This window comes from Heterocephalus glaber, unplaced genomic scaffold, assembly GCF_053883595.1.
Source record: "Heterocephalus glaber isolate CG9 unplaced genomic scaffold, H.glaber_assembly_v1.0 deba00001608, whole genome shotgun sequence".
NCBI lineage: Eukaryota > Metazoa > Chordata > Mammalia > Rodentia > Bathyergidae > Heterocephalus > Heterocephalus glaber.
In genome coordinates, this window is record NW_028258379.1 from 18,139,760 (window position 1) to 18,152,956 (window position 13,197).

Here is a 13,197-nt window from a genome sequence, read left to right on the forward strand (position 1 = left end):
ATTATGATTTTTAATGAAATTCATTTAAAAATAGACTATGACATTTATGGTATGTGTATCTATGTATTTAATACATCACTGATCTTTGAAAAGTCAGCTGCTTGACCTATATTTTGCCTCTGATTACTTTTCTAAATCTCTAGTAATCTCCAAAAATATTTACAGATTTCCATACTCCAGAGTTTTTTCTCCTTTAATAATCTCCATGTATCCTGAATTTTGCTCTGTGTTAAGATTCTCTGGAGTGATCTAGATTTTGTAAAATAGATAATAGAAGGGATACAAGAACAAATATAACAACAACATAACAACAATAATGAAGTAATACAAGAGCAAATGGTTATTGTTGGAAATCTTTACTTTTAATAAATCTATCAGAGCTTACATTTCTCTTGAAGGAGCTTGTAATAGCTTTATTTACCTTCCAGAAGAACATAGCCACAGATTGTGTTATTTTCCTTAATTTTGTCTTTGGATCTTTTTTAACCCATTCAGGGCTGGACTGGGGCTTCCTGACCAAGCATGGTGGATTTTCTAGGTAAACAGAAGAAGTGGGAAGGAGAGACAGTTTTAGGTTGTCTGAGCACCTTTCGTGAGCAAGAGCTTATCTGGTATGTTCAACAGAATTCAGTTTATGTAGAAAACAATACTGTATCTAGAAAAAAAAAGATGATAATCTCTGGATACTGAGATTACAACTGGTTGGTTTTTTTCTTTTCATTTTTCTGAATTTCCCCAGGTTTTTACAGTGACCATGTATTAATTACTGTTTCAAGTACTGTAATTTGAAAGAAAGAAAGAAAGAAACTTACTTTGCCTGGCATCAGAGTTTTCTCCTCAGGGACCTAATCTTAAAAGATCTATCACAAATCTTACCAATTGCATAGAACAATGGTTAAAAAAACGAAAATGGAAACGCAAAAGCTCTCCTTGTTAGCCCTAGGGTACTTTAGCTTTGGTGTGTGCTCTGAGCGTGTGGTCTGTACGTGGGCCCTTGCCACACACCGGCTTCTACTCAAAAGAATTAAGAGAAGATTGCATTCCATTTGGGATTTTAACTTTGTCTTCTTTCTTTTCTCCCCGTCCTTTCCCCCTGTTCTCTTCTCTCTTCTTCTCCTTCCTCAAGGACTCTCCCACCTCATGATGAGTGAACAAGGTAGGTGACTTGTGTTTGTGCCCTGCCGCTGCTGAACTGCTTGCCTTTGTGCCTCTCGCTGGTCACTCCGAGCCTCCTCCTCTTCGCTGGCAGGCCACCCGCTGCCTGTCCGTCCTGGTGTGGGCCAGGCTGGGAGCAGGGCTGCCCTGCTATGGGGGGGGGGGCACCTTGCCTGATGCATCCTAGTGTCCCACCCGCTCCTCCCCCTGGCTTCTCCATTCTCTGACGCCATTTGTCATCCCAGGCGCTGGCCCTGCTGGGCGGCCTCCAAGAGGGAAGCATGAAACAAGGCATGACGCGTCAATAATGGGGGTGAATGAAGCTAATTTCAGAGCAACCAGGCGGTTAACTTCCTCCTGCTCCTCCTCAGGCCCCAGGCTGGGCCCCAGGTTGGGGGAGAGGAGCTGGGCCTCTCCCTGAATTTCACTCTGGGTAAAGGTTTGCTTTTTGTCTTCCCCTCCATTCCACTGCCCATCTTATTGACGTTTTTGCATATCTCCCCCTGCCCCCTCAGAGGAAGAAGCCCTTGGGGGTTTGTTTTCAGTTTCATATAAAAGCAAAAATCGCCGAAAGAACATGCTAATGTCCTCATGGCAGGATTCTAACTCATTATACACCCTGAAGAAAGTTGCATATAAAGATTTGTGAATTCAGCATCTGCAACCTCAAATATTCAAATATGCAGGGAAGGAACTGTGCAGGAAATTCAGCTCAGCTAAGCATGGGGTGGGCCGTGAATGAAGCCTTTTTCTCCCAAATAAAATTTTTCCACATTATCAGCGCAAATCAGGATTTGAGAACTGAGCCTACTTAAAACTGTCTTTTCTTTCATTGTTCAACTGCGACTATTGTGATTCTTTGGAACCTTGGGATGATTACAAGATTGGTGTACCTGCCTTGCCCCACCACCAGAAGACTATACTATTACGTTTCTTATCTGTTTCTTTTCAAAATACACGTGGGACCTAGTGCCTCTTTTGGAGGATCAAAGAAAAGAGTGAGGAAGGGTACCTCCAAATATTCCTGTTTTCCTTGGTCTTGGAGGGAGGGTAGGCAGCACTCTTCCCCTGTTCCATTATAGCAGACCCATCAGATGGTTTTGCTGTATAGAGAAGTATCATCAGATCAAGGAAGCTCCTAGGACTAAAAGAAGATTGTTTATGACATCCAAGTAGCTGTGAGGATGAGCAGTTGAGAACACTCAGAATTGATAAGGCAGCATAAAGAGGAAACCTGCAGATATCAAAGAATAGAGCAGAGGGAGGGGTCAGGTGAGTTCACCAGTGTTAGATGGGGCTCTGGAAGAGGCTTGGATGAACGCTGTCTGTCCTTGTAGGTGCGTGATAGAAGCAGGTGCCAGCAGCAAGTAGCCATAAATGGGGTATGAGTAGGGGATGTGTCTGATGTTGACCTAGTCAGTTTGAGCAGTAAGCTCTTTATGAGGACAGAGGAACTGAGCCCTATGAATTGCTGGAATTTGATGACCCAACTTTGGTGACAAGTTATACTAGAAAAAGCAGGCCCTCAGAGTCCTGATCATAGGACCTTCTATATTCTCCAGTCTTATGCTCCCAGCTGCCCTTCAGGAGTGCTCCCAGCTTTTACAGTGGCTCAAAGTACTATGTAGATCAGATGGCTGATGTCATAGGCAGAGTATGGCAGATGGGACAGGTTGATGGAGACTTCCCTGATCTTGATGTAGCTTATTCCAGATACACTGATGCAGCACAGGAGGGCTAAATCCCGGTACTGGCATGAAAAGCCTTTGGATAACCTATATTTTGCACCTTACCCTATCTTTAACTGTACCTTTGTAGAAGATTCAGGCACAACCATGCCCCAGGGGAATAAGTCAGGTGTCTTCTAGAGAGAGAAAAACATGACGACAGACATGGATGTTGTGAATTCCTCTTCAGAGAAGTTTTCAAGAAAGGATGCAGAATTCTTCTGGGTGACTGATGCCGCCAAGATTTTAATTTGTTACTTGTGGTTTAATCTTTTCAAAACAACCCTTTGACTGCATTACTCTTCCTCTCATTTTTTCCATTTCTTACTTTTTTTGTCCATTCTTGCACTTCTGATGATTATCTAAAAAATCAGTGCTCTTTTTCTTACCAACAGTCCTTTCCTTCTCTTTATTTCTTCACATAAAAAAGGGGAGCTTCTGTCTGGTTCCCACTGAATCTCCAGAATTTGTTGCTGATGTCTGTAAATATGGGTGGAAATATTTGTGAATGTTGTGTGTGCATCACTGATGTGTTTATGTTACACTCTCGATCATCACAGCTCACATTAATTTTGGAAAATACGAGAGCCTAGCTTCTTGGGGGCTTTTCCTAGCTGTGCTAGATTGGTTAAGTGCATGCAACTTCACATCCATGTGGCTGTGCTGTGTTTTGCATGCTGACTATGTCATGTTTCTAAGGATGGGATGGAAAAGACATGAATGGGACGAAGCTCACACTTGGTGGAAGTGGCCCTGCTGGTCACTATGTTCCCTGCCTGCTTGAGTTTCCCACTGCGTGCTCCTTTTGTGCTGCCTTCTCAGGGGGTTGCTGTGCTGCTGCTCTTGCTGTCAGGGGAGTTACGTGTGTCACGTCTCTGTGTGTCCACAGTGTGCTGATGTTCCTCTCCTCTCTCTCTTGCTTTCTCTCGTCGCCTCCATGGTGGACACCATGCCTCCTCTCCTTACCTGGACCCTCTACTTCATTTTTGTAGGTAGAAGTAAAGGTAGAGATCACTTTATTTTTATCAGAATAACTATTAATCTGCCTCCTAAATTACTCATGTATGTCAGGGGAAATGTTGGTTCTGATGGACACAGTCCACATTAGAATTTGATCTGTTTACCAACAACTGAAAAAAAAGCTGTGACTATCATGTCTTGTCAATGCACTGGTGCTTGGGGGTGGCTCAGAGTTGACTCAGCTCTTTCTAGGTACAACATGAGCCTTATGCTTGATTTCAGACTGTTTCTAGCAGGAATGGGGAACTCTGGAATTGGTCAGACAGTGTGGAAAAGATGTATTTTACTTCAGTACTGTGTATTCTAAGCTGTCCTCTCAGGAATGTGGTTTGAGGCAACAGCAGAGGTGGGAGTGATGTGCCCTCATTGCTGTTATTTGAAAGTAACTGCATTTGGGGGAATATCAGAGAGGGAAGAATGGTAGTTGAAAAAGAGGAGAGGATTGGTGCCTTGCCTGTAATTTTACGTAATGTGAAATTTGGGGGATATTTATTTATTGCTCTTCTTTTCCTCTGTGTTGTTTTTACTGTATATGGAGGAGTTGGAATCTTCTGACTGGGGTAAAGGCTAAGAGGGGTGGGACTGGGGTGTGTGTGTGGAATAATCTAGGGATAAAAACGCATGACACTAAGGAGGAAGACAAGAAAGAGGCAATCCAGTATTGTAATTTACAAAGTCAGCCTTGTGCCAGGTGGGCAGGGAAGAGGAAAGGTGCTGTGCTGGTGGGCTTGCTCCAGCGCTCAGCCACGCCTTTCCTTGCTTCACACCTTTGGGGAGCACAGTTCACGCATCCATTGCTAATCAAAGCTGTCAGACGCTCGAGCCCGGAGAACCTGGCTCACCAGCTCAAACTGGATTAGCTGGGTGGGAGTGAAGGGAGAGGTTAATTGATAAATTATAAATATGCATCTCCATCCACTTTCCCCCCAGTTTCTCCCTAATTCTCCAACCCCATCTCAGAGAAGCTGTATGCAGCAGCTTCCTTGTAAAATTGGCAAATAACAAAAGCAGGAGATGGGAATTTTGATGTAAGATGGGGAGGAAAGGAGGGGCTGACAAGTCATTAAAAATGCTGTGAACTGGTCATCTCTCATTTGAGTTTAATGCTTTCTGGATTTTTACAAAGTCATGTATGGTTGCCTTGGATGCAGTTCAGTCCTTCCCACTTTGGGGATGGTTGTTTGCCTATTGCTTTTATGGTAATCCCGGATGGGTTCATTCTCGGGAATCTGCCATGGGGCACCCTTACCCCATTGATGGGTTGGGATCTTTGGGAAGGAAGTGGGTGATGCTGTAGTCAGGGTTTTGGCAAGGGAAATACATTTAATACAAGACACATAGTTTATACGATTATTTTATTTTATGGTATTTACCCAAAAAGTCAAATACAGAGGAGCACAAGAGATTAGCCACACACTAGAAGACCAAAGAATCCAACCAAGGGGCTAGATCCCATGGAAGTGTTTTGCACAAGTCCATCTAAAGGCCTAGAGTCTAAGGCATTTTCCTCCATAAGTCAGCCAGTGGCATAGAGCCCATGGCAATGTCTCACGCTTGTCCATGTTGAGGATCTGCACCTGGAAGGCCCAAAGGCCAGTGGTGGAAGCCAGAAAACCTACCCTGGTGGGATGAAGGATTTGTGTCATCAGGCTGAGGGATCCATAGTGTAGTTTACAGTGAAGATCAGAGCTCCCCTGTTGAGAACAGCAGCCATTCCCAATGATAGCAAGGCCCCAACCTCCTCCTCTGATGAGCATCGCCAAATTCGCATCAGACCAGCTACAGCAAGCTTCTCCTATAAAATCAACAGCCCCACGATCTTCCTTCTCCAGTTCTATTTTTATAGCTATTGACAACAAAGCTCAGGTGAATCTTCCATGCCCAGACCATGCTGATTCAATTCAGCTGGGTGTTACAAGTTGACCATTAGTTAATCCACCATAGGTGGGAAATGGGAAGGAGAAAGAATAATGATTACAGAGGTACTTCTCTGGCTGTACAGACTACCAGTGATCTCCTCATATGCAAAATCAACCATCTGCCCAGGACTCAGCCTTTCTGAAGTCTGTGACACTGTCCCTTGTCCCTCCTCCTATTGGTGTCTATAATGCGTTAGAACCAGTGCATGTCTGCCTCTCTCTTTTTCCCAAATTCCTTATAATATCCCTTAAAATAGGTATTTTAGAAGTTTTAGATTTGTACACAAGTATCTTTCTTTCTCTGGGTCACTGCCGCTATCATGGTGAGCAGCTGCTAATATTTATGGAGGGCTCCATGTAAGGAAGGCTCTGTGTGTCTCATCACACTTAATACAACTAGGATAACAAGGCCCAGAGAGTTAAATAACCTAAGGCATGTGGAAATCAAACCTAGAGTCTGAGCTCCTAAACACTGCTCTATCCTTGGCTCCAAGAATGACCTCTGTGTATATGCCTCCTAGCTACCTCCTGGGCATTGATCTGTCTTCAGTTCCAGCCTGCCACCTTGCATTTGTTGTAATACATGTCCATATAAATGTCACCTAGTCCTGTCACCTCAGTATGTCCAAAGCCAGCCTTTATACCATCTGTCTACAAACCAGCTTCCTTTACTGATGTCCCTATTTTTGTTAGTGGGCACCCATCCTCATCACTGAGGCTGGGCACCCAGACACTGCTTGCTATTGGAGGAGTCAGTAGAGAGCTTGTTGAGATTCTCCTTCAGAATGTCTTTTCCATCTCTGCAGTCAACACCCTGCTCTGGTTCCTGGCTGGTACTTATTAGGTCATTGCCCTGTCCTAATTAGCCTCCCTATTCCTCTTGTCTCCCAGTCTTTCCTGTAACTGAGAACTGTGAGAAGTCTGCTATCCATCAGTGGGCCATAGGATTAGCTATCTCACTGCCAAAACCTTCCCCAGTGTGACCCTATTTCCCTTTAATCCCCTTCCCTGTTCATCTTAGATGATAACTGCTGCTCTGACCAAACAGGATACCAAGTAATCTTACCAACTTTCCTTGTCTCCTAGCTTTGCTTGTTCTGTTTCTCTCCCCTTTAATAGCTCCACCTCCCCTTTTTTCCTGACTATTGAAATTGTACATAGAAATCATTATCTACCTAATGCTATCCTTCAGTGCTCCATTGCAGAGTTGAGCTTTCCCTGCACATATCTAACAAGTTATATTAAAGTTTTTTGGGAATTGAGCCATTCCTGTCTATTAGATTGCAAGTATGCTGAAGACAAATATATTCACCTGTTAATAACCAGATGTGTCTACTGTGTTTTATGTGGAAGGGACTAAAAAAATCTCTAGTTCTCCTTACTCAGCTATCAATCTTGCTAAAAGTGGAAATGAAACAAACAAAAGTAAATCAGATCACATAGCTCATCTGCTCAGAAGCTGTTGGTGGTGTCTCATTGTGTAATTGTCCATGGGCCCTCCCTGCTTTATGTTTTATGACCCTGTGACCTACTCTTCCTTATCACCCTTGCTAGCCCTCCAGTCTTCTAAAGCCTCCAGCTGCCCTGTGTGAATCCGCACTATGTTTTGGGGTTTTGCTCAAGCTCTGTGCTTTCATGACTGTCCTTAAATATGCTTCTTCCTCTTATCATGCTTGGAAGTCAGAGCCTCCTAGGGCTTTGGCCTTGTGCTGTAAAGGGCCTGCACCAAACTGTACCAGATTTATTCATGTATTTTAATCATCATGTCTGCACAAAAAAGGATGGAGGCTGAGCCTTGGTCATTAATGTCACCCATACTGCATGAACTGAGTGCTTGGTCCAAAGCTGTGTTTGATGGATGCTCCTAGACTTCAGTAATGTTTAACTGAACTAAACAATTGGTTTTAGTTATATGGGGAGGGATAGATTGGATTTCATTTTTCATCAGTGATGTTAATGGGGTCATGCTACTTACCAACCGGCACCCTACGACAGTATTCTTATTATCCCAACCCACTGGGCAAAGGAACCCCCAAGGTTTGTGCAATGAAGCCAGAGACCAGATGTTCCGGCTCCAGTTCCCTCCCTTCTGAGTGTGCATGTGACATGTGTCGAGGTGTAAGTGGTTACAGATTACACCAGAGTAAAAATGGCTGTGGTCTGGGATTGATTCTTAGGACCTTGGCAGAGAAAAAAATAAATGTGCCTCAGATTTTGTCATCCTTTTAAAGCTGAGTGACAAAATAGTAAACCCACAGCACAAAGAATTGTGAAGTCAAATCTACAAAGCTAAGAAGGATGTTTAGTCTGGAATGATAGCCACTGTATTCAGGAGGCCATTAAGCAGCACATGGCCAAAAACAAGTGAGACCAGAAATGGCTGACCAGAAGAGTTCTTCAGCAAATATACTGGTCAGCTTTTGGACTTAATTTTTACAGCTTTGGTTTAAATTTTGACTGTGTGTATAGGGTCCCATCTCCTTTTTTCTTGTTCATTTGAGGGTTGCCTATTCTGGGCCAGGTGACCAAATACTTTCCCTTACAACTGGACTCGAAGCAAAGGTTGCAGAAGCAAATGCAGATGACAAATGTAGACTTGTATGAGTACATATACCCAGATGCATAGGTATGTACCAAATGAATTGGTAGGTACCAAATGAATTAACCCATGAACCGTAAGGTATGACCTTTGACTTAGGAAAGAAGGTAGAGTAAAACATTTTTCCAAGATTTTTTGCTAGATGTCAATAGAGGGATGGTCTCTGGAAGCAAGTTCATTTTCTCTTTGCCCCTAGTATTTGTCAGGGTATAAGGCATTCTTTTTTTTTTTTTTTTTTTTGGTACCGGGGATCAAACTCAGGACTTTGTGCTTTCCAGGCAGGCAACAGAACCACTGAGCTAAATTCCCAGCCCATGAGGTATCCTTCCTTTTTTTCCCCCAATTTTAAATACTTTTATTGAAGACAATGGGTTTCCACTTATAATACAGTCCTTATAAAGTGCAATGTTATCTTTTCCCTGTGCACATGTTCCATGTTCAAGTATTGAGAATGCCCAGTACTTTACTGTAGCAGTTAAACTTTAACAACTGCCACAGAATTTGCTACAAATTTAGGTCCTTCAATATTTTACTGTGTGGAACAATGCTAAATCTATCCTTAGGATTGGCTTAATCAACCTCTTCAGTGGTAGACCCTGAGGAAGCACCAGCAGAAGGAGGAGCTCCCCCACCAGGGAAGCCCCCAGACATTCCTCCAGGCATGCCACCTGCACTCTGGTACAGCTTGGTAATGATGGGATTGCAGGCTTTCTCCAGTTCCTTCTGCTGATGTTCAAATTCTTCCTTCTCTGCAGTCTGATTCTTATCCAGCCAGTTGATGATTTCATTACACTTATCAAGAATCTTCTGTTTATTTTCATCATTGATCTTGCCCTGAAGTTTCTCATCTTCAAGAGTTGCTTTCATATTGAAAACATAGGACTCCAGCGAATTCTTGGAGGACACCTTATCTCTCTGCTTCTCATCTTCAGCTTTGTACTTCTGTGCTTCCTGGACCATGTGCTCTAAGTCCTCCTTGCTCAAATGGCCCTTGCCATTAGTGATGGTAACCTTGTTTTCTTTCCCTGTACTCTTGTCAACAGCAGAGACATTGAGGATGCCATTGGCATCAGTATCAAAGGTGATCTCAATCTGAGGAACACCATGGGGTGCAGGAGGTATGCCTGTGAGTTCAAACTTGACAAGCAGGTTGGTATCCTTAGTCATGGCACGCTCACCTTCATGTGCCTAAATAAGCACACCAGGCTGGATGTCAGAGTAGGTAGTGAAAGTCTGTGTCTGCTTGGTAGGAATGGTAGTATTGCTTTTGATGAGGACTGGCATGACTCCACCAGCAGTTTCAATACTAAGGGAAAGAGGAGTGACATCCAAGAGCAGCAAATCTTGAACATTTTCAGACTTGTCTCCAGACAGAATGGCTGCCTGAACAGTTGGACCATAAGGAACAGCCTCATCAGGGTTGATGCTCTTATTCAATTCTTTTCCATTGAAGAAATCTTGTAGAAGCTTCTGGATATTAGGGGTACAGGTAGAACCACCCACCAGGACAATGTAATGGATTTGTGACTTGTCCAGTTTGGCATCTCGAAGAACCTTCTCTACAGGGTCCAGAGTGCCACGGAACAGATCAGCATTCAACTCTTCAAATCGAGTACAAGTAATGGAGGTATAGAAGTTGATTACTTCACAGAGGGAATCAATCGCAGTACTGGCTTGGGTGCTAGAAGAGAGGGTTCTCTTAGCTCATTCACATGCGGTGTGGAGATGGCGAACAGCTCTCTTGTTCTCACTGATGTCTTTCTTATGCTTGTGCTTGACCTCAGCAATAAAATGGTTGACCATTCGGTTGGCAAAGTCTTCTCCACTTAAGTGGGTGTCTCCAGCTGTAGATTTCACCTCAAAGATTCCATCTTCAATAGTGAGGGTTGACACATCAGAAGTGCCACCTCCTAAATCAAAAATCAGCACATTTCTTTCAGCTCCAACCTTTTTTTTTGCCATAAGCAATAACAGCAGCTGTTGGCTCACTGATAATTCTAAGTACATTAAGACCAGCAATAGTTCCAGCATCTTTGGTTGCTTGATGCTGAGAGTCATTAAAGTAGGCTGGCACTGTAACCACAGCATTGCTAACAGTCTTCCCAAGATAAGCTTTGGTAATTTCCTTCATCTTTGTCAGCACCATAGAAGATACTTCTTCTGGATAGAAGCTCTTTGTCTCTCCTATGTATTTGAGCTGAACTTTGGGTCTGCCTCCATCATTCACCACCATGAAGGGCCATTGCTTCATATTGGACTGGACTACACCATCATTAAATCTTCGTCCAGTCAGATGCTTGGCATCAAAAACTGTGTTGGTGGGGTTCATTGCTACTTGATTTTTTGCAGTATCTCCAATCAGTCATTCGGTGTTGGTGAAAGCGACATAACTTGGGGTGGTTCAGTTTCCCTGATCATTGGCGATTATCTCCACCTTCACATACTGGAAGACACCCACACAGCAGTAGGTGGTGCCAAGATCAATGCCAACTGCAGGTCCCTTCGACATGGTTGCTTGAGTGTAGACCCGGTTCTAGTGGCAAAGAAATCACACAAAAGCCTCCAAAGCTGCCAGCAGGTTCAGTGAGAGCATGAGGTATTCTTATCCTTACTGTGACTGACAGTGCCAGATCCGTGTGTTGGGTGAAGTTGATTTTGCTTGGTGGTGTGGGCCTACATAGGGAGGGTGTGGTGAGTGCTGAGAATGACTAGGAAATGAAGTGACATCTTCAATACTTCCCCCAAGCAGGCATGATTTTTAAATAATACAAGAAGCTGGGGGCATTAAATTCCTTTGTCCTTTTACTCTACTGAAGTCTTTAGTTACTGGACTAGATAGTTGACCCTGTCATCTATTCTAGTCCTTTAGAATAAAGAGGCCCCCTTTGACTTATTTATATGTGTTTTTGCTGTGTGGATTTGGTCATTGTCTGTCTGATGCTGAACTAATCAACACTGGCCAAACTAGAAAGATACAATCAAGCAACATGAACTTGGACATGATTTCATGTTGATCATATTTTGCTGGTAATAACATTAAGAAAGTTGATTTGAGGAGTTGAGCCCCCTCTTGTTCCTGCTAGGACTCAAGAGCCCTGCAAATAAGTTACTGCCTGATAGCCAACTGTTTATGTAAATTAGTAAATGCAATGCCAGCTACTAATTATGAAAATAAACTCATCTGTGCTCTATAAATATCTAATTATAATAAAATAGGGGCAATATTACATTTCCATCTCTTGTGTCATCTGTTTCTCATCCAGCACTGATTTGTCCTCTTAACAATGAATAAAAATCTCTTTTTTTAAAAAGAAGCCTATTTTTCATAGTTTTTTCTTCTAATGTTTTGAAAGTCTTTTGGGGGAAAGATAGATTTATTTTAAACATAAAATGTAAATTGCCAATTTTAGCAGCTCTGTATTTTTGGCATTGATGTTTTTAAAATGGAGTTTTAAAATATGAAAAAATTTTTCTTTTCCTGTTCAAAAATTTTATTGGATATGAAGACACTATTTTGCATGGTTGTTCTTTGGATCATTTAAAAACTGCAAATCTGAACAGTAGATTTATTAATAAAATGTACACTATATCAATAGAATGTTTCAATTTTAATTTAATTTAATTTAATTTTTAATTCAATTTAATATATAAAAGAAACTATTTCACAGATTTCTATGCAACATGTCTGTTTCCTCAACTATCAATTTGGATTTATTGACAACTGTTATCAATTATAATTTATGTCTGTATATAAATATCATAAAACACTTTTTTCTCTAAGGTATGAAGAGCAAACTATTTGTATAGACCTTTGCTCACTAAATCAAATTGACTAATCTTAGGGGATATATAATTTTAAACTGTACATTTGATAGCATCTGCAGGTAAAGGATGTTTTGAATTAAATTGTATATCTTTATGATATCTCTCTGTTTTTTTGTTTTTTTTTATGGTACCAGGGATCGAATTTGGGACCTTGCGCTTTAGAGGCAGGCACCAGAACCATTGAGCTAAATCCCTGGTGCTATATCTCATTTTTAAAGAATTCCAAAGAATTGCCTGATGGAAAGACATTCAAAATAGTAAGAGAATAAGCACAGTACATTTTCTTATAGGCTTAGGTGCATATCTGCCATGGTCTGTTTCTCGTGTGCAGGGAACTGTCCATGTGTCTGTCTGGGTGTAGGTCCTTTTTGTCCAAGTATTAATAAGTTCATGGTGGTGTATCATGTTCTTATACGTAGCTTCCATTTGCAGGTGTACTGAAAATAATAGATAACAGGGTGATATGTATCTGAATTTAGCACAGTCTCTGCTTTATCATTAAAAAAGCAATGTTTACTCAGCATCCAAGCATTGATGGAGTCCCAGGGATCTGCTGGGTGCTAACTACACAGGACTAAGGGAGACAATGTGCTTTGTGTTCCTGGCCCTCTGATGCCATGCCAATGACAGTAGAAGGGAGTTTGCTTTTAAATAAGCATCTTTTCTAGAAAGAAGAAAAGGCTTAAATACATCCTGTTTTTAACTTATTACAGTTTTAACATTAAGTTTTTATATTAAAGACAAACTGTTAGGAAATAATGCATTTAGTCAAATCACCAAGCCTCTAAATTCTCAGATCAGAGAAGAGCATTTGCTCTGTGTGTGAACATGGAGGGAATTTTTCAGTTGCTCATTATTTATCTTCAGTGAGGGATAGCACACAGTAGTAAAATTCATGCTATTGCATATACAGCTTAAAGTTTAAAAAATCTATACCCATGTAAATACCATC

General features: G+C 41.9%; 1 protein-coding gene across 1 annotated transcript in view; it reads left to right on the forward strand.

The window, feature by feature from the left end:
* Nrxn3 (neurexin 3) overlaps positions 1–13,197 on the forward strand; it is a 1,580,164-nt gene that overhangs the window by 110,223 nt on the left and 1,456,744 nt on the right. The window contains 1 exon segment of the mRNA XM_087195138.1: positions 1,127–1,156. Coding sequence (XP_087051264.1) covers positions 1,127–1,156 — 30 coding nt within the window.